This window comes from Neomonachus schauinslandi, chromosome 2 (genome assembly GCF_002201575.2).
Source record: "Neomonachus schauinslandi chromosome 2, ASM220157v2, whole genome shotgun sequence".
Lineage (NCBI taxonomy): Eukaryota > Metazoa > Chordata > Mammalia > Carnivora > Phocidae > Neomonachus > Neomonachus schauinslandi.
The window spans coordinates 48,075,923-48,097,448 of NC_058404.1; the positions used below are offsets into that span (position 1 = coordinate 48,075,923).

Below are 21,526 nucleotides of genomic sequence, written 5' to 3' on the forward strand. Positions count from 1 at the left end.
CTTGAGTCGCTCCCTGTAAATTATATTGACATATTTGGGGCTGAGGCTGGTTCTCTGTAAGAACTAGGGAGTCCGTTGAGAAGGTTCTTGGAAAGTAATTTACTAAGTACAGCTTCCCCTGCTGCTTCCAAAGGCTGGTCCGTGGCGCACCTTATACGTTATAAATGCGGCAGAACCCTCTTGTCATCTGCCATTGACTGAGTCTGAGTCATCACACCAGCCACGTGTCCTGCGCTTAGAAGTCTAGCTCCATGGACAGCCCGATAGCACTGTGTTTGTGAGGGTGCCCATCCTGGCCCCATCATTTCTCTCTTGATTTCTGTCTAGCTTTCTCCTGGACTGTCTCACTCTCTTTCTATCCCTTTCTCTTTCTCTGTGAAGAAGGGAGCCGTTTGATCTCTATGCTTCTGTTGCTAGTTCTCCGCGGGATGTGATCCGTGTGGAGGAGGAGGACTGTAGGAGTTTCTCACTGGCGGGTGACTCGGTGCAAGACCGAGAACAGATTGCTCAATGCCCACTGAGTCAGCTTGTCCCCAGAGATGATGGCTTCCAGACGGACCCAGCAGCTCCTTCCCTGGGCTCTTTGGAGCTCTCCCCGGGGGCCTCTGTCTGGAGGCTTTGCCAATGCGTGGTTGCTGCCTTCCTATCTTCCTGGACACCTGCCCTCTCCTGGCAGCTAGTAGGAATTGCCTTTTTGAAATAAAGGGACATTTACCGAAGTAATGGCATCTACTCAGAATCAGCGTCGAGTTGTTTTCTAGGAGATGCTGTGGATGATTACTGTTGGTGACCCTCCCTCGCCTGGGCCCTTTGTCACCTGGGCACATGTTTGCTTCAGCCCCAGCCCCCAACACCGATCACAGAACTGCCGCTTGCATGGAGCATGGGACAATTGGCTGGTGGCTGAAAAAGGGAAGTTAGCGGGCAGCTTTATTTATTTTAGGAACCATACTGTACCCAGATGATGATAATAAGCAAAGAGTTAAGAGTCTTATGAGGCATAGGGCGTAGGGCATTTTAACATAATTTTAATATAATTAAATATTCCATGTAACAGATGGAAAACCCGAGAACCTGCTTTCTGATTCAGACTTTTCACTTGTCCAGATCGGAGGGTGGAGGAGTCAGTCTCTCATGAGACCCTGGGCCTGGTGGGTGGCGCTAGCCCTGGTCTGGGGCGCAGAGTGCTGGCCTGTGAGCCAGCCCGGCCAGCAGCGCTGGGGCTTCTCCTTCCTGTGCCTCAGTTTCCTTATTTGAAGAGGTAGAGCGGGAGTATGTTACTGTAGAGTCCAGTCCTGCTCTAATACTCTCACCTCAGTGCCTGATGATGTCCCTCTGTTGTCTTTAGGACTTTGATCCTGTGTGTGTATTGGGTAGTGAGCACTAAGAAGGGACTTACTTCGGTCTGTTTGTTCCAGAACCTTCCACGTGTGAGTCCCACGCTGCCTGCATCATGGTTCCTGGGGTGGCTTTTGCATTCCAACCATACCCCTTTAGTCTGTGAAACCCTTTGCTTTAGATGGGCCTGAGCTGCCAGAAAGGAATTTCCGGTGCATTTAGGTGCTAATGAGCAAGAATGAGAGATCCTTGCTTGCTTGTGGGCTCTTAAGGTTCTTTCCATCTTGTTGGAACTTCATCATAACAACTTTGGGAGGCAGCCAAGGCAGGAATTTTTGTACTTTGGTTTACTTTGCAGCCAAGTAAACTGTAGCTCAGAGCTAATGAATGAGTGTTGGGATTGGGCTTTGATTGTCAGGTGCCTGACTTCAGGCCTGAAGATCCACTTGAGTATCTCAATTGCCTTCCTGTTTTGAGATTATTTTAGTATGAGCAATGCTGGTATCTCTTGGGGTTTAGTTTCTTTCTTTCTTTTTTTTTTTTATTTTAAAGATTTTATTTATTTGACAGAGAAAGAGAGCGCACAAGCAGGGGGAGCAGCAAGCAGAGGGAGAGGGAGAAGCAGGCTCCCTGCCGAGCGGGGCTCCATCCCAGGACCCTGGGATCATGACCTGAGTCAAAGGCAGATGCTTAACTGACTGAGCCACCCAGGCGCCCCTGTTGGGGTTTAGTTTCTTAACAAACCTGGTAGAAACTGGAGCTTGTCACCCAGTAGACTTGTGTATCATATAGAAAAAAAGATTCCCAAACAACCAAGAAGGAAAACAGGATAAGGTTTTATTACTCATTTGCACTCCGGGACCAATGTCCTGGATCAAATCCCAGCTCGCGGGCACTAGCATGTGATGTCGGGCAGCTCCCTTACCATCACTAGTTCTCATTTTCCCATCTGCAAGGGCCGGGGCTAGCGATAGTGACTCATCTTTTAGGGTGAGGATGGTGCCTACCTGACCTAATGTATGTAAAGACGTATATAATAACTGTAGCCACTGTTCTCATGATTAGAGAGTAAAGCATTGGTTAGAAGTACAGCAAGGATGCCTGCTGACCCAGGTCAGGGGTTTTCTGCTAAGGATTCTATTTCAGGTGAGTTCTTCGGGTCCCCTGGTGGCCAGTGTTAAGGCACTGCCAACTTTCTGCTGCTTCTTTTCTTCATCTGTAAAATGGAGAGAGTCTTCATTTATTCGGCAAACTTTTATTATGTGATCCTGCAGGCTTTTGCGCTGGAGGCGAGACATGGTCCCAGCCCTCAGCTCCTTTACTTGTAGGGGTGGGACACTTGGATAGAAAGTCACAATGGGAAATGGTCAGTGTTGTAGAAGAGGTGCAAGCCAGGTATGGTTAGAACACACAGAGGAAGGGGCCACTGTATTTATAGACACACACCCCACCTGTCTCAGGGAGGTCAGGCTGCATAAAGGGACTCAACATTTCTCTACAGTGGGAGCGATTGAAAGGTCATGATTTTATGTCTTATTAATGCCCATGTGCCTCCTCACCTAGAAGCCTGCTGGTCCTAAATCTAAGACAGGAGGTATAGGCTAGTGAGGATGTGAGATGAATGTGAAGGAGAGTATTTTCTATGTGCACTTGACCCAGGGTGACCACCTGCCGTCTTCCCATCTTCTGGAGAGACTGCATTGCTCAGGCTGCCCCCGGCGCACTGTGCCTGTCAGCAGGACCGAGGATCATCAACCCCATTCTGCAGATAAGGAAATGAAGACACAGCCTGGAAAAGAATATTTGGGGCAATTTTTACTCTCAAAAGAACTTAGGTGTTGGTTAATTTAATAGGCTCATTTCATGGAAGAGAAATTAAAATGCAGAAAGTAAATATCTTGCCCCAGATCGTCCAGCCCATAGTTCCAGATTCCTGGCCACCTCTCTTTCCACTGAGGGTCCAGTGTGAGGATTTCTCTAGAATGGACTCTCACAGACTCTACTTTGTCCACGAACGGAATCTAGTGTGGCTGCTGGTGCCTTCTCTGTATGAACCGTAGTGTGTCGGCGTGCCTGATAAGCTCATCTGACAGCCTTCTCCGTCCTCCTCCTCGCCCCACCCCTGTAACCCAGATGCGGAAATGTTTAGAACATCTGGTGACTGCTGAGGCACGTTAAACCCTGGGAACCCAAACTGGAACCAAAACTTGCTATGCCCTGTGGGTCAATCGGAATGACTCTGGCGTGATGAGAAACTTGTGTTCATGGGGCCTGCGAAGACCACCCCAACTTGGGGACGAAGCCTTAGCATTAAGCTAATGCACAGCCTAACCATCTTGACCTGAAGAGTGGCACATGGGTTGGCTTGTGAATATCATAAGTTCTTACCAAAATCTGGATCTGGGTTAGGGCTCTTCAGAGAAACAGGGAGAGAGGGGGTGGGGAGAGAGAGGGAGGGAAGGAGGGAGAGAGTGAGAGAGAGAGACAGAGAAGGAGATGGATTGGTCTTAAGGAACCGGCTCTCGTGGTTGTGGGTTGGCAGGCCTGGAGACTCAGGGAAGAGTGGCTGCTGCAGCCTGAGCCCGAGGCTGTCTGGAGGCAGACTTCCTTCCCAAGTAGTGCCCTTGCCAGGTTGGGAGGTCATTGCCGTGTTGTGGTGTAGCCACTTTCCGGATGAGATGCTGGGGTTGGTTTGCAGCCATCTGAACTCTAAGACTCCTGGAGATGTGGCTCTCTTTCAGGGCAGACGTGGAAACTTTGTGTCATTTCTGTAGCCACTCGGGCTGGGAGTTTGAATCCCTGGACTCGTCCTTTCCTTTCCCCCACTTTGTCCAATGTAATTAGGAACAACCAGCCAGTCTTGTTAGACTCAGTTTGACAGAAATGTTCTAAGGAATCAAATCCACGGTCAACCCAAACTTAGCCTCTTAGGAGAAGTATTTGATAGGAGAATCCAGGGATGATATTTTGTGCTTCTCGATTGCCCCAACACGCCATGGACTGGTAGTGCTCGCCTTATTACCAGGAATAGAAGCATTAGTACCTTTAAATCAAATCAGATTAGAGAAGTAATTCTAGAAACCCCAGGACTGATTCAGAAAACTTTTGATTCTATTCCACTGGAACCACTCTTGGTACCCAAATCTGACAGGGTTATCCATGGAGAGGCCCTAGGCTGTTGAATTCTGGCCTGGGCTCTCTGAGAGGAGAGGGAGAGTGGCTGTGTGTGTGTGTGTGTGTGTGTGTCCATGTCCCAGTTGGTTTTTTACTCTGCTTTTGTGGCTGCCTTTTGAAATACACATACATGGTTTCCCATTGTTTGTACCCTGGATTTGTCCTCCTGCTGTCATTCATGGGAAATGACTTAACGGTCAGAGCCGGGAGCTGTCAAACATTTCTGAACCCCAGCGTTGCACTTATTCTTCATGAATGCACGCAGGCCCCAGGCTCGTGGTGAATAAACACCACCCCCAGGGCCTTGCAGTTCCCGGCCATCCTAGAGAGCCTGCCAAAGGCTGGCTCAGGGTCACATCCTTTAGTTTAGACTTTGCCTGGAGAAGAAAATCATGAAGGTCTGTTGCCAAGAAAGAGTCAGCAGTGTGTTTAGAGGAGTGCGTAAAGGCCATTTCAGCTTATTTCATGGTTTATTATTATTATTGGTAATTCTTTCTGGCACACAGTTTAGTGGTGTCTGTGGCCTGATTGAAGTCTGAGAGCTCATCCACGGCTCCCTCCGGTACAGTGTTTATAAAATGGGAGAGGTGCCCTGGGAAGGGACTGGGAGGCCATTAGGACTGGGAGGCAGAGCCCCCCACTTGTGATCCCACATCTCCGTGGAGGTGGAGGCCCCCTACAGGATGGCTTAACTCCTACCCTGTCTTTGGGAGCTAAAGAAAAGAAATCAATCGAAAGCCAGCAAGAATCTCTGAATCCCTTGGAATGTGAACAGGATAAAGCAGAAATGAGCCACAAGATGCCTCTCTCTTTCTCCAGGATCCCCATCTTGGCTCGGCCCTGGGCCAGGAGTCCTGCTCAGCCTCGGTCTAAGGAGGCAGGTTCTGGTCCGTGATGGCCTTGAAGCTCTGACCCAGTTCTGGGCTTTCCGGGGGCTGCAGGCTGTGTTCATCCCTTTGCGGGGAGGTGCGTTCCTGTGTACAGAGAGAACGGGAGCTGCCCCCCTTCCCCCCCCGCCACTCCCCAGTCTGCGTTGAATTTCACAGAGTGAGATCAAGGCCACGGTCAAGGGCACTCACACTTGTGGGATCCAGGAGGTGTTACAGGAACCAGCTGCTCCTTGCACGAAAGTTTCAGGGAGATGATGAGTAAGAGCAAGTTACAGGAAAATCAGGACAATGTTTATGTTTGCCCACGGATTTTTCAGAGACAGCCTAACCACTCTTGTTCTCTGAGTGTTCTGCTCTCAAACCTACTCATGTCCACAGAACTGGGAAACCTTTAGGGTGGGATCCTTTGGTTCCCTAATGACTGGCAGAGACCTCCCCTTTGTGCTCAGGCGGTATCGGGACCTCCAGACCTGGCTGGGTCAGAAGGTGCCACTGAACGTGCAAACCATAACAAAAGCTGGGATCCTGAGGTCCTGTGAGAGCCCAGGGCCCAGCCCTGGTCTGCTCGGCCATTTGCATTTATACATGGTGCTGGCAGCAGCTAAGGGCTTCTATTGTGCAGTGTTTTTCCACTTCGGGATGAGCTGGAGCCGCTTGTGCAGCCAAGCTGGCTCCTCGGACCAAATCCTGCCTGGGAGGCTTTGAGTGGGTCAGGAACTCAGGAGTCCTTCCAGGTGATTCTGAGCATTGGCCTTTGCTGGCTGGGGGCTTCCTGCTGTGTGAGGCTTTCCCTTGGGTTCTGGAGCCAGCCCTCCTGCCTGGGGATTGTTACTGATTTTGCCCCAGTGAGCTGCCTGCCCTGGCCTCGAACACTCCCTTGGCTGGAGAGCCACTCCTCTGTGAAATTCCTGAGGCTGGAGGGGGCAGCCAGGAGGAGCCAGCTCTAGAGCCGCAGGAGGGAGGGTGTTGTGGTATATTATCAAGAGATAAGTCCTTAGAAGAGGCTGGGGAGAGGAAAGGCGGTGCATTCCTGATTGGGAAGTGTTTGGCCTTGAGGGCCCTGTGTTTGGAGAAGAGGGAACCCTGTGGCCGACTGCTGTGGGAGTGGGTCAGCCCTGTGTACGATGGGAGGAGGCGGTGAGGAGAGGTGCATTCCTGGTGGCGGTCAAGGCTGGAGGAGGTCAAGTTCCGTCGCTGATGCCTTCCACTAATGAAGTATTATGCCCTTCCATCAGTGTGACACACATTCATTGAGTGCCTGCTGTGTGCAGGCAGACTCATTTTCTTCAGGAATTCTCCCATCAAGCGGAGAATCAGAAAATTCAAAACTGGGTGATTATTGGATTATTGGAGGGGAGAACTGGGTGAGCTGTGGATGGTGTTGGGGAAGAGATGAACTTTGATACGAAGCTGGATAATGAAGGGCATTAGATGCTTCCTTGGGAAGTTTGTTTCAATTCTTGAAGGCAGAAGGGCTGCTTAGGAGGAGTTTATGCAAGAGAATGGCGGGGGACGATCGTCTTGGAGAATGAGCAGAGGGGTGGGGAAGAACGTGGGGAAAGCAAAAGCAAATCTGAACTGTGATTGGGAGCCTCCGCGGAATGAGCCGGGGAGAAAGGAAGAAGGCCTGATGGAAAGGAAGAAATGTGGGGGGGCCAGGGAAGGATGTATTTAAGGTGTCGAAGCACTGGCATTCGGTGGCTTTATGATTCCTGATTTTCCGGGTTGCACTGGAACAGACAGAGAGGAACACCTGATTTGAGTGGGCATCAGAGAATTGACATTCTTGGACGATGTATTACGTTAGACTAAGCTTCTGGAAACACTGACATCTCAGTAGTGTAACTGTGCAGGGCCCTTCATTTTTCAGTCTTACCAAGTCGGCTGTACCTCTGGTGGCTCTTGGGGACAGCTGCCCTCAGGTGGTGACTTCGGGATCCCGGCTGTCTCTTGGACCCACCCAGAGGGCTGTAGACGTGTTCTCAAGGGCTTCAGCCCACTGATCTCATGTCTGACTTCCCCTCTCAGCCCAGAATGGGGCTGTGCAAAGGGTGGCAATGGGGCAATGTTGGGAGAGCAGGGAAAGGGTTTGGTGAGCAGTGAGGTTAAGCTTGAGGTGCCATGGGTCACCCCAATAATCGAGTCTAGATGGCATTTGGGACTGGGTGCTTGGATGCACTCTGAGCAGGAGGTTGTTAATAGACGTGGGAAGCATCAGTGTCAGGGGGGGAAGAGTGGGGCCCAATGGGGGCGTCTTGGGGAGCACACGTTGGATTGGTGACGTTGGCCGGAGGAGGTATCTGGCCATCGGCGTCCTCACCTGCGAGAGGGGGCTGGCGCCTCCTTGGAGGGGATGGTGAGAGCCCGTGGCAAGCGGCCAGGCGGGTACTGATTCGCACCGGGGTGGTTTCTTGCCCCTGCTGTATCGTGAGTACTCAGCCTTGTCCTTCTGTTTGTCAGGAACCGTGGTGTATGGTGAGCCCATCACTGCCAGCCTGGGGACTGATGGTTCCCACTACTGGAGCAAGAACTGGGCCAAGGCCGCCGCTTTTGTCACCTCCCCACCCCTGAGCCCTGACCCGACCACTCCGGACTTTCTGAACTCCTTGCTGTCCTGGTGAGTCTTGGCGACCTGGTCACGCTCCCCATTCCCAGCCTCTCCCCGGACCGACTGACCGGTCCGTCAGGGTACAGCCTGGTGGGCAAAATCAGCCTTGCACACAGAGAGACCTTTGTTCTCGAAATTCAGATCACTAAGCGGGAACGGGGGATTATTGTGCTGACGTTGTTCTGCGGGGAAGTTCCAGATAAAACCCGGGCCATCTTGAAAGTCAACCAGCGGGGATGAGGTATCAAAAGGGTTCCACTGCGGTGCAGAGTCACCCTAAGATAAGCTATCTCACAGAACGGATTTAGATACACAGCCTTATAACGAAGCTTCAGTACCGTGTCACTTCCTCCTGAATGTCCTGTCTCCTGAGCGGGGAGGAGAGGCTATTTCAAAAACTCAGTGGCTTGGCAAATTAAAAATCTGTCCAAGGATGCTTTGACGTCGAAGATGAGTTAAAAGCCGGCTGTGTGTTTTCCTTCCAGCGGAGATCTGCAGGTCACTGGCAGTGCCCATTGTACGTTCAACACTGCCCAGAAGGCTGTAGGAAAGGACAACTTCACCCTGATCCCCGAAGGCACCAATGGCACCGAGGAGCGGATGTCCGTCATCTGGGATAAGGCTGTGGTAAGGAGCCCGGGCCTCGCTTGTGGCCTGGTGTCAGCTTGCCCCCGCCTCCTCGTCTCACGGTCATGGGTCTCATGGAGGCCTTGAAATGGCAGTGGAGAGAATTCTAGAAGCTGGTCCTTGTGTGACAATATTTTTTCGGTTTGGGAATCCACGACCGCTCCTTAGAGGTCATTTCCTCCTAAATATTACATATGTATTTATTATCGTTGTCCTCTGTGGATCAGTGGAGACTGAAAAAAAAACCCAAACAAACCCAGAGACTCTTTAAAAATAAGGACTTTTTTGATCACTCAGGAAAAAACTGTCTTAGCAACCTGGTGACGGTCTCAGTCAATCTTCCACTCTGGGAAATGGACTCAGTTTCTTTAAAACTGTCTTTTAGGGCTCTCTGGAGTTAGCCTTTCTGCCCACTGCAGGCTTCTGGCAGGCTTGTTTTGAACATACCCCGACCTTTCCGGGGTCCTTTGGGCTCTTTGATTTTCAGTGTTGTAAAACATAAAAACAAAACAGGTTTTCTGGTTCTTAGGATTTTTTTTTTTTAGATGATGGAAACAATATATCCTTATTCCAAAAAGAATAAGGAAGTGAGTAAAAATCCCTCATCACACCATCTTTCAGATGACTGCAGTGAACATTTTGGCAAACGTCCTTCTAATCTTTGCCCGTGTAAGAGCACACGTGTATGTGTGAGTGTGTAACACTGGCTTCCTCTGTACTATTTTGTGGCCTGTTTTATGAAAACAGTCTATCATGAAAATGTCTCCACATCCTTAAATGGACTTGAAAAACTTGGTCTTTAGTAGCAGAAGATTCCATCTTAATGCTGGACTATAACTCATTTGTCATTCTTTGAACATTCACGTTGTTTCTGATTTTTTTTTTTTTATTGGGACGAACATCTTGTATACACATCCTTGGACAGATCTTTAATGATGCTTATAGAAGAAATTTCTAGAAGTGTGGTATTCGTGGGTCAAAGGGCGTGTCTATTTTTAAGGCTGTTGCTATATATTGTCAAAGTTCCTTCCAGAAAGATTGCACCAATTTTATGCTGCCGTGGCGTGTGCCATCTTCCAGGTCCAAACTGGTATTATCATCAGCAAAACAGAAGTATTTCTGATCTGGCTGGTGAATTTGTTTTACATTTAATCTCTTCAGTTACTGATTACAGTGAATTTCTTTTTCATGTCCTTATTGGACATTTGTATTCCTCTCTCCCTTAATACCTGCTCATTTCCTTTGCTCATTTTTCTACTAGCTTCAGAGTGGGTTCCCTAACTCAGAAATAGGCAGAAATTTCCTCAGATTCTCTATTTAAAGGGAAGAGACGCACAAGCGGTAGAGTTGAGGAGCTGCAGGGAAGGCTGTGAGGAGACTGGGATTAGCCCCTACAGCATGCCGCGGACAGCCAGTCACCAGCCTGGGACCTCTAGCTGGGCCGGACTGGAAGCCTAGGACTGGGCCCGTGGTTGTGAAAAGAACAGTCATTCAAGCCAAGTGAGGTTTCCTGAAGAGGCACTGCAGCCTCTTCAACCCTTTTTTTTTTTTTAACTTTTCACTTTGAAATAATTGTAGATTCAGAGGACGTTAACAAAGACAAGACAGAGGGGTCCTGGGTACCCTTCATCCGGTCTCACCGATGCATGATTATGGCACCATATCCAAGCCCACAGAGTGATGATGTTGCAATGTGTGCGTGTGGTTCGGTGTCATTTTGCCCTATGTAGGGTCATGTATCCACCACCACCGTCAAGACCCAGATTTCCTCCATCACCACAAAGACCCCCTTTGTGCTGCCCTGTGATAGTCACACTGACCCCTCGAGGAATCCCCACCTCGCCCCTCGTCCGTCCTCCATCTCCATAACTTCGTTATTTTGAGAATGGGCTAGAAATAAAGCTGTATGGTGTGTGGCCTTTTGAGATTGGTTCTTTCACTCTGCACAGTGCCCTTAACATCCATCCAAACTGTTGTGTGGATTCGAAGTGTGTTCCTATTTTTGCTAAGTAGTGTTCCACCCTTCAATTTTTTAACTTGCTTTTGGTGTGGGTGTGTGTGGGGTGTGTGTGTGTGTGTGTGTGTGTCCGACTCCTCAGGTCACTGGGAAGATGGACGAGAACCAGTTTGTGGCTGTGACCAGCACCAATGCGGCCAAAGTCTTCAACCTTTACCCTCGGAAAGGCCGCATTGCTGTGGGATCCGATGCTGACCTGGTCATCTGGGACCCCGACAGCGTCAAAACCATCTCTGCCAAGACGCACAACAGTGTAAGTCCTGTTAACTGCACGGACCCAATCCTGATTGAATTATAGTCCTAGAAAGGGACTGAGGCAGGGACAGTCCCCAGGAAGAGCTTGCTGTGATAGAACTGAACTTTTTCCCAGGATATATTATAACTTGTAATTTGTTGAGAAAAAAAAAAAGCTATCTTCTTATCTTTGGTCAGGACAGTAAGACTGTTACTCTTCTCAGCATTTTGGAGTTCTTTTTTTTTTTTAAGATTTTATTTATTAGAGAGCGAGCGAGAGAGAGAAACAGCATGGGACGGGAGAGGGTCAGAGGGAGAAGCAGGCTCCCCGCTGAGCTGGGAGGCCGATGTGGGACGCGATCCCAGGATTCCGGGATCATGACCTGAGCTGAAGGCAGTCGCTTAACCAACTGAACCACCCAGGCGCCCCAGCATTTTGGAGTTCTTTACAGGTAGAGTTCTCTGTCTATAGACCTTCAGAGCCTCCAAAGTCATGCCAGGACATCAGAAGCTTCTAGAAGTCAGGCACCGTCCCATTTTAACGGTTGGGGGCAGCACCTTTCACGGCAGTGCCTGCCACAAGGGACCCGCAGCAAACATTCAGATGCCCATTGGGCACTTTTATTCTTTTAAGCCACTGCTTAGCGTTACAGCCGCACCTCCTTGTAACTTAGATCACAACCTCTTGGGGGTCCAGAATGGCCTCTGCTGGCAGAGCTCCTAGGGTCCTGCCCAGTGAACCTTACCTGTTCATCTGCATTAACAACACAGTCCCATTTACTCTTCATGGGGCCTTCTCAGTAAAGACGTGGCACCATTACCCCAGTTACTTAGTGGGAAGATAGTACACGGAAGCTTCGAGAGCTTAAGTGACCAGTCTGATGCTACAAAGCTACGTCGTGAATTACAACCCCACATTGTCCAGGGGTCTTCCCTACCAGACTGCATATGCAGCCTTTTGGCCAGGCTTAGATGGAGAGAATGCTTCCCCAACCTGGCAGTCCCTTCTGCAGAGGGGATGGGTGAACGGGGCTCATTATTTAAGCTGTGGACGACTAGCTAAGGAGTTTGCATGTGGAGCCCTGACCGTGGCAGAAGAGAGGATGTGACGGAGAGATGATTCGAGAAGATGCATCACTCCCAAACCTTTCCGGAGCAATAGCACTACCCTACCTTTACCTCCAGGCAACCCCATGTAAGGAAAATGCCTCTGTTCTGTCCTCACCTGATTCGGAGAGTCCACACTAAACACATTTGTGCAGCATTAATCATCCGGGAAAATACAAATGAGAGGCTTTCCCTGCGTAATACAGTGTTTCATACCACTGGGCTAATTAGCTTTAATTTGGAGCATTTAGCTAACTATTACTGAGCCCCGTTGCTAAAGCCTCTGCTTGGGCTTTTCAGGCATCCAGCCAGATGAGTCATTTTAGGGAGCCAGGGTTGGATGTAGGTTAAAAATGTTTATACCGGGCGAGCAACGAAGCCTCACTGCTTCGCGGTTTGACAGAGGGTTGGTTCTGTGTACCCTGAGCTGGGATCGGACCACTGGGCTTGTTAATTTTAAGTGACGTAGAGTCATGGGGCTGGTTCTTCCCATCTTTTAAAAATGGGGGAATGGCTCAAAGCCCTTTTAGGCATTTGTGATGTGTCATTTACAGGCAATTAAACTCAACATAGGCGTCTTATGATGGCTTTGTCATTAAAGAGCTTGCAGTCTTATTGTGAAAGCACAATAAAAAAAAACCAGACAGTGGATGAGTGAACATTTCCTAAATGCCTAGTCTGTGCCAAGTACCGTGCTGGATGCTTTTGTTCATTTTATTTCCTTGAATCTTGGCATCAGTCCTGCAGGGCGGGCTTTATCCCTGGAGCTGAGTCTCAGGAGTGTAAGGGACTTGTCCAAAGTCACGCAGCCGGGGTGTGGCAGACCTGGGATATATGAACACAGGGTTGTCGCCAATCCTCCAGTAGGAGCTTGTTAGAGTGTAGACACAGCTGCGGAGTAAAAGATGGGGCTTGATGCCCTCAGGATGATGCACACCCTGTCCAAAGGTCACTTCGGAGATGACAGGATTCTGACAGTGTGAGCTACACACGTACGTTGCTTTTGTGTTGTCATATCCACGTAAGCCGCATGGGACAGGCAGATGGAGAACCTGTAGTTGTGAGATGGGATTCAAGTGATCTGCTCAGAGTTCCACACACAGCTCCCGGATTTCACCAGATCTGAGATGCCTTCGATTTGAAGCTGTTCCCTGAGTTTGTATACCACCGTGAAAGAAGAGACACCGCTTTGAGTCTGCTACAAGACTCCTTTACAGATAGACTGTGATACCTAGGGCTCACCTGTGCTTCGCATAGGATAACTGAGAGGTGAATCTGCCCTGGAGAAAGGGGGGACAAAGACTCTTGTGTGTCTCAACACTGGCATTGGGTGCCGAGCAGGCAAAAATGGCTCCTGAGAAGAGGAGCTGTAAGCCGGTCCTCCCGCACATTGGTGGTCTGAATTCCTTCTGCCACAGTGGTGTAGGAAAATGCCACGCCGAGCATTTAATGTAAAATGGCCTCAGTGTGGTCATCCTCTGGGCCAGTGGGAAAAGCAAAGCCAGATCCCACTGGCAGAGCTCAGTTCTGGGGAGACTTGACAAGGGGTTGCATAGCTCCGTTGCTGTGAGAAACATACTGATTCCAGGGATGAGTGTCTTCAAATGGGTGAAAGACAGTCCCAGACTTGGGGACACACTCTGGCCCTGGAGTGTGTGTGTGTGGAACCCCCCCGCCCCCCCCCTCCGGTGCGTCTCTGCCTCATTCCTTGGGTAGCTTCTACAGGATTCTTTGGGGGTCTCAGAACAGCGCCGATAGCCTTTCCTTGCTGTTTTCAACCAACACCACAGCATCCTGACACTGAATGTGAGCTGTGAAGGCAGCTCGGGGCTTCCCCATCCTTCTGAGCCACTGCGCCAGGCAGACATGTTCTCCTGAACCTCACTGTCCCTGTTACAGCTCTTTCTCCGCAGACCGATTCCTTAATGCTGATAAGCTGTCTCACTTTCCCCAGAAGGCCACGCTTTCTTTCTTTCTCTCTGGTGAGAGCTCCCTGTGAACTCTCCAGCCACAGCCGTTCGTGCCTGTGAACAGGGCAGGCAGGAAGAAGCGCGGGGCATTGTGGAACCTGGGGAAGGAGCACGGGGTGAGCCGAAGCTGGGGGATGGGCCTGTGGCACGTGGGCTAGTGCCCCCTCTTTTCTGTTGCCTTCCTCTGTAACAGCAGACTCACATGCACGTGAAGATCCCGCCTGTTTTCCAAGAGGACGCACGGATAGGTCACTCTGCAAAGCTTGACGCTAAAAGGATAGCCGCGTGGTTCCAGAAGTTAACTAGACACCAACATTTTATTGAAGGCATTGGCTCGAGTTCCCACAGGCTTTCCATTCAGGGACTGCCGTTGAACCACGTCGCTAACAGACCGGAAAATTAGGACCGCCGGTGGGAAAACCTGCTCGTGGATGGCCCATTTTGAAATTTAGAGCTTGGTCAGAGAAGATCTTGGGATTTTAGCCCGATGGGTGCTTAAGTCAATGAGGACAAAGTCGCTGCTAATACAGGGAATCACTTCCTTTATGTTTGTGTAGCATTTACAAACCCTCATGCTTTTTTTCCACACAGTTTTTCTGTTCAAGTATTTTTCCCCCAGTTTTTTGAGAGGCAGGAAAAGATGATTCCGTATTCCAGACAGGGAAATCGGGACAGAGATTAAGTGCCTGCTGGGGTGGCCAGTCGGGACAGGGACTTCATCTCTGGGCCTTGCTTTTGTCTGCGAGATCTTGGGCAAGGTGTATGCTAAAGTTTATGTGTTCTCTCTTCCTAGTCTCTCGAGTACAACATCTTCGAGGGCATGGAGTGCCGTGGCTCTCCACTGGTGGTCATCAGCCAGGGGAAGATTGTCCTGGAGGATGGCACCCTTCATGTCACTGAAGGCTCTGGGCGCTACATCCCCCGGAAGCCCTTCCCTGATTTTGTTTACAAGCGTATCAAGGCGAGGAGCAGAGTGAGTAGCTTTGATCTTGCAAACTGTTTTTATTATGGGCTAAGTTCAATTCCATACATGCTGACTAAGCACTTTGAGTTAGAATATTGAGATGGGTATGGAGGAGGGGGTGGCTCAGGAATAAGGGATACATGATCTTTTTTATTTCTGGAGTTCAGAATACCAGTGGATGAGTCAGGTGTGTGTCCATAGCCAGCCAGATTGAAATAAGACTGTGGTATGTGCTGGGATGAGACGTGTACAGTGAGGTTCAGAGGAGGCAGCCACTGCTGTGGGGTCTTAGGGGAAAGTGTCATGGGGAGAGGGCATTTTGAGTTGGGTTTTGAGGGTTAGGTAGGAGTTTGAGAAGTCAAAGAAGGGAGCCAAGGGAATTAGAATGAGCATGGAAGATGTAGAGTGTTTTCAGGGCATGGTAAGGCACTGGTGCTTGGGGACTATGAGGCAGAGAATGGATGGAGCTGTGAGGGAATTACAGAGAGAGAGAGATTGAAAGGAAAGTTGGGGGCCAGATCTTGAATGTGAGACCAAATCTCTTCATGACGTGTTTGGAGTTTTGGCCTTGGGTGTAAGTTAAAGTGCCCTGGGGGGGACAATGGAAAGAGACGTTAGTCAGTTTTTGAAGCATAACCAGCTACCCTTGGTCTCCCTTGGGGGAACGGTGGCCTGGAACGGTGGGGGCTGGCTCTTCGATGACATCTGTCCCTGCCGTATGTGTCCATAAGGGAAGCCCTCTATCCCTACATCTCACAGGCCCTTCCTGACCGCCGTTTTCTCCCCTTTGGAGAGTCGCCAGGGAGACTCGCCCTCTGAAGATGGCCTGAATCAGGGGGCTCTTGTGTTTTGCAGCTGGCAGAGCTGAGAGGGGTTCCTCGTGGCCTTTACGACGGACCCGTGTGCGAGGTGTCTGTGACACCCAAGACAGTCACTCCTGCCTCCTCGGCTAAGACATCTCCTGCCAAGCAGCAGGCCCCACCTGTCCGGAACCTGCACCAGTCTGGATTCAGCTTGTCCGGTACGGTTATGGTTTGCTTAGGGCCCAGTCCTGCAGGGCCGTGCTCGCAGCGTAGGCCCCACTCAGTCTGACTAATGAGGGTAGAGGCAGGATGTAGTCTCAGTCAGTCACAAGCTGAAACAGTGTTATTTTATATACAGTTCTACTCTTTCAAGTAAGGGACTCCACCAGCTTTTGCAAGGACTGCTTTCCAGGGTCACTGATTTCTTTGGCTATTTTAGGTCGGCCCCCTTTTTTGTAGCTTAAACTTGCAGTGAGGTTTTGAGACAGGGACAGAGAATGGGCCTGGCCCTTTTTCTCCTGGGCCGTGCTGTTTGGGTTGAGAGCGGGACCTCGTGGGACCTCGCGGGACCTCGCGGGACCTCGCGGGAACTCGCCGGACTGTTTTTGACCCCCACCCCTGTCTTCTCTCCAGGTGCTCAGATTGACGACAACATTCCCCGCCGCACCACCCAGCGCATTGTGGCTCCCCCTGGTGGCCGTGCCAACATCACCAGCCTGGGCTAGAGGCCCGGGTTGCAGCCTACGTGGGGATGGGGGAATGGGACACCTGAGGACATTCTGAGACTTCCTTCCTAACTTTTTTTTTTTAAGAGCCTGTGATAGTTACTGTGGGGCAGCCAGTTCATGGGGCTCCCTCTTGGGCCCTGCACTCCGTCCCTCACCCGGAGTCACTGATTTTGCTCACCCACTTCCCTATACATCTAAGGAATATCACACCCAGGTCTATCCACCAACCCCATACACGGAACTGCATCCAACACTCAGACATGCAAAACAAAGCAAATCACAACGAGGGCATTTTTCATCTCTAACCTCTGTTGTACTTGTTACCATCTTCCTTTTCATGGGGGGGGCAGGCGGGGGGGGGAGATAAAGTGAATTGCCCAGAGCTGCCTTTTTCTTTTTAAATTTTTAAAAGTTTTCTTCATGGGTCTGGGGAGAGGGTGGGTAGGGGAGGGGGGAGAGTAGTGTTTTGTTTTGTTTTGTTTTAACATACTAAATTGGGAAGCCTAATTCAATATTAATACAAGGGGTTTGAACTGGACATCCTAATGATGCAATTATGTAACCATCGAGCTGGTTCAGGGTGGTTGGCAAACTCATGTCCCTCCTGAGAGGCTCCAAAATGTCCACATTGCATTCCATCGTCTTCTGGGTCAACTGTTGATAAAGGGCAGGTTTTCTTTTTGGCCTAGATTTTGCTGCAGATTACATTTTTCGAGGATTCTCTTCTCCTTTCTTAACATCTTTTCTGCTTTCTCTCTCTCGCTCTAGCTTTTTCATTCATGACTATTTTCATGTCTGTCCCTTTCTTTGTGTTTCCTTCAGCCCTTGTCTCTGAGACCCATGTTTTTCTCTCTGTCCCCCCGTGTCTTCTCAGATGACCAGGTCTCCTGTTCTAGTGTGGTCTTAAGAACCTGCCTGGAAGGGTTTGAGCTTTGTCATTGCAACCATAGTAATATGCTGTCCTAGTCCAGACACGACTGGTGCTACCCATCCAACACCAGGATATGCGTTTGAGTTCGGGATCCTTCCAGGGGCAGCGAAGGGCTGAGCTACCCACACTATCACCTGTGGGCTCAGAATAGAACCTCAAACAGTACTGAGATGTTGCAGAAACCTGAGGCTATAGGACATAAGTTTTTTCCTCCATGCAATGCTAACTAGCTAAAGAAAGACACGATCAAATCTGTACCTTGAGCCCCATGACCCAAGTGAGCCAGTCAGCCTCAAGCCAGCCACCAGCTCAGTGTTGAGCTGGTAGGAGTCTGACCCTGGGGCCTGCTGTTTCCCAGCTAAGTATCTTTTGGGATTCCAGAGCATGCTGGGGCTTCTTGCTTCGGGGCAAAAAATATTTTTTCTTGTTCAGTTATTTTGGAAGATATCATTCCGCACCTCGACACGGGGGATACATTCTAAGACCCCCAGTGGATACCTGAAATCGCAAATAGTACTAAACTTGATATATATTGTTTTTTTTCCCATACATACTTGTGATACACTTTAATTTATAAATTAGGCACAGTAGGAGGTTAACAACAATAATAACATAGAATAATTATAACAATATACTATGATAAAAGTTATGTGAATGGTCTCTCTCAAAATATCATACCGTGCTCACGCTTCTCGTGATGACGTCAGCGGGTAAGATGGCTATGTGACGTGAATGACACGCACTGTGACGTAGCGGCGGGCTCCTGCTGACCTTCTGACAGTACGTCAGAGCGAGGAGCACCTGCTTCTGGACTTCGGTTGACCGCAAAGAACTGAAACCTCGAAAAGCAAGACCACAGATGAGGGGGTCTCCTGTATAGGGAGGCCTTCTAAACTCAGAAAATCTTTGGGAAATTCGATTTAGAGTCTGTTTTACTTTGTAAGGGGAAAAATCTGTTGAAGGAGCGATACGTCCTGTCAGAGCTGTTGTGGGGAGAGGTCTTACAAATCGAGCATGTGGCCCCCGTAGAGACCACAGGTGACCTTGTGTCCACGTCCCCGCCCTCGTCTCTGTGACCCTTCCCGCTAGCTGCCTTCGTGCCGGGCCCTGTCTTTGCTGATTCGTGTTGCATTTCCTTCCAAACGCGTTTACAGGTTCTCTTAAGCAATGTTAACGTTTGCAGGCTTTTATCGAACCAAATCTGCTTTTGTAAAGCATAACATGGAAAAGTAGGTCACATCATTACACTCCTCTCTCCACACATTTTGCCTTTGGGGTTGTGGTTGGGGTTTATTTTTGTTGTTGTTGTTTATTTGTTATTTTAAAAGTAAATTGCACTTTTAAAGAATAATTGGTTAACTTAATATATTTGCTTTTTTTTTCTCACCTGCACTTAGAGGAAATTTGAACAAGTTGGAAAAAAAATTTTTTTTTGTTTCAATTCTAAGAAACACTTGCAGCTCTTTTAGTATTCACTGAGTCTTCCTGTTTTTCCTGTGCCAGGTCATGGTGATTTTGGTTATTTTGATTGTTTTCTTAAAACGATTTAAAACCTGAAGATTTCTGCAGGCTGTGTAAGCATGTTTACCTGTTGGCTTGCTTTGTGTGTCTGTTAAATGAATGTCATATGTAAATGCTAAAATAAATGGACAGTGTCTCCGAACTGAATAACTACAGTGACTTGATGCTCTAAAACAGTGTAGGACTTAATAATAGGTGGTTTCTAATCCTTGGAATTGTGATCGTGACCCATGAGTGGAGGAACTTTCAGTGCTAAAGCTGATAATGTGTGTAGCCAGGAGAGTACCTTTTTTTTTTTTTTTTTTGTAACCACTGTCTTAATGGCAAAATAATTATGGTAAAAAAAAGTCTCGTGTTTATTATTCCTTAAGAACTCTGTGTTATATTACCATGGAACGCCTAATAAAGCAAAATGTGGTTGTTTCAGGGGTGTGTCTGTGTTGAGATGTTCAAGGAGGCAGTTGCTTGGCCCGGCCCGCCTGCAGCCTTCCTTCTGGAAGCATTCACGGGTGTCTTTGGCCTGGCTTTGGTGATGGTACCCATTTAAGAGTTTTCACTGCATGTTGTAAACTTGTAGGCAGCTCTGAGCTTATGTCCAGGCCACTGAGGTCTAATGCCGAACAGAACTCTGTATGGCAGAGCTGAGTGTGAGACATTCAGAGACTCTACCCTAGAGAGGGTGTGAGATCTTCTAGAATCAAGCTGCAAGCACAAGTTTGGAAGTGGGAATCTGGGGGTGGGGTGGGGTGGGGGTACGATATAGGTTGGTGTGGTGACCTCTGTGCTCTCTGCGTTGGTAGAGCTGGTTCACCCTGGAAAAATCTTAAAGCTACAAGGGGCATACAAGATAAGAGACTGGGGTTGACTTGCATCCAAGGCCCAGTCAAGTAAGCTTGCAGTAAAGCAGTACATGTTTCTCTACCCCCAGAGCAAGTGCCAGGAATGCACATTGGGGGGTGGGGTGAGCCACGCCAACCCCAGCAGGCTGGTTGCTAGGTTCCCATAGTTACCTTGTTAACTGACACTGGTATATTGGGTCTGAAGACACTGAAGAAAATGTGTGCTTGGGGCTCCTCAGGTCCATCCTGCAATTGATGAAATCTTTCTTCCTTTCTCTTTGTTTTCTATCCAGCCCTGTCCAAACAGGATATGAGGTGGTTTACAAAAATATATACACCATACCAAGCTTTATAAACTAGAGTGTTTGAGTTAAGGGAAAATAAGATAAGGCCTGAGTGGGGTTCATACCACACCCCCGCCATGAAGTTGTACACTTGGGAGGGAGCTCTGAGTGTTCTAACAGCAAATACAAAAAAAGGGAGATGTGGCCGGAAGACCACAAAACATTTATACACTAGTCCTTCAGAAGAAAAACAGGTTTCCCGCCCTCAGCTCTACTGGCAAGTCCTGGCGACCCCTGTAATCAGTGTTGTGTGTCTAGGGTTGGCTACTGCCCTCACTGTATGAGGTGACAGATCACCGTGAGCTAGGAAAATCAAATTTGTCCAGGAGACGGAGGCAAAAAGGCTCACCCTAAGCTTTACAGAGGACCTGTGACAAGAAGGGAAATCCCAGGCCCACAGCCCATGCTCCTTTCCCACCTGGCTTCATCCACATCACGAAAGCCTCCTGCTCATGCCTGTGGACAGCTCAGCCCCATGTCCCAGGAGATCTTCCCAACCCCTAGCAAACAGCCGCCCCAAGACTGTCCTCCCCGGCTGTGAGGTTTGCCCTCTGGGAGAGGCCCAAGTAGGTGCTGGGAGAAGGCGTGGGTCCATCTGAGCGGGCAATTGCAGGGAAGCCAGAGAGCAGGTGCCCTAAAGAGAAAGTCCTATGGGCGCCACATGGCTAGACCATGGAACCAGGTAGAGAACTCTTCAGCGGTGTGATTTAATACAAAGATTTTATTATTATTTTAAAGATTTATTTATTTATTTTGGAGAGAGAGAGAGCACAAGTGGAGGGGAGGGGCCGAAAGAAAGAGGGAGAGTGAAAGAAGCACACTCCGCACTGAGCGGGGAGCCTGACGCAGGGCCCGATCTTCCCACCCTGAGATCCTGACCTGAGCCGAAATCAAGAGTCGGAGGCTTAACTGACTGAGCCACCCAGGTGCCCCTCCAAAGACAGATTTTAAAGCATCTAGGGAAGGCAAGTGGAATGCAGCCCCTTCAGGAAGGGTTTCTGTCCTGTGTAGCTGTGAATTGAAGGTAATATTCTCTGGCAAGTTTCTATAGCACACGTAAGAAAAGGCAGATTTATTCTTTTCTCATCAATTGAGGTGGGGATAAGTTTGGATGGTGCCACTGATGAGGTCTGCATCTTTCGGAAAGCTTCTATTGGCCTCATTTACCCTTTCTGCAAGATAGAGATGTGATGTTATCTACTCAACCTAACTCTCAGTTTTAGGACCAAATTGGAAAGGACGAGCCATAAATCAGATGTGGTGCAGAGCAGAGGATTGCGAAAGAGTAATAGGAAGCTGCTGGAAACAGTATCCTCAGTGTCTGTCCTAAAATAGAACTAGATTAGCAGATGACTCGTGACGGCAGAGGTCTGTGGTTGAGCGCAGAGACTGCAGAACCATGCCACACCAGAGATGGTGTCAATTGTCAGA

At 49.1% G+C, this 21,526-nt stretch overlaps 1 protein-coding gene across 2 annotated transcripts in view; it reads left to right on the top strand.

The window, feature by feature from the left end:
* DPYSL2 (dihydropyrimidinase like 2) overlaps positions 1 to 19,336 on the top strand; it is a 137,754-nt gene extending 118,418 nt beyond the window's left edge. For both annotated transcript variants that reach the window (XM_044912564.1, XM_021699000.2), the window contains exons 9-14: positions 7,863 to 8,019; positions 8,496 to 8,637; positions 10,737 to 10,907; positions 14,759 to 14,938; positions 15,785 to 15,950; positions 16,366 to 19,336. In XM_044912564.1, coding sequence (XP_044768499.1) covers positions 7,863 to 8,019; positions 8,496 to 8,637; positions 10,737 to 10,907; positions 14,759 to 14,938; positions 15,785 to 15,950; positions 16,366 to 16,457 — 908 coding nt within the window. In that variant the 3' untranslated portion in view covers positions 16,458 to 19,336. The remainder of the gene's footprint in view (positions 1 to 7,862; positions 8,020 to 8,495; positions 8,638 to 10,736; positions 10,908 to 14,758; positions 14,939 to 15,784; positions 15,951 to 16,365) is intronic.
* The last annotated feature ends 2,190 nt before the right edge of the window (positions 19,337 to 21,526 follow it).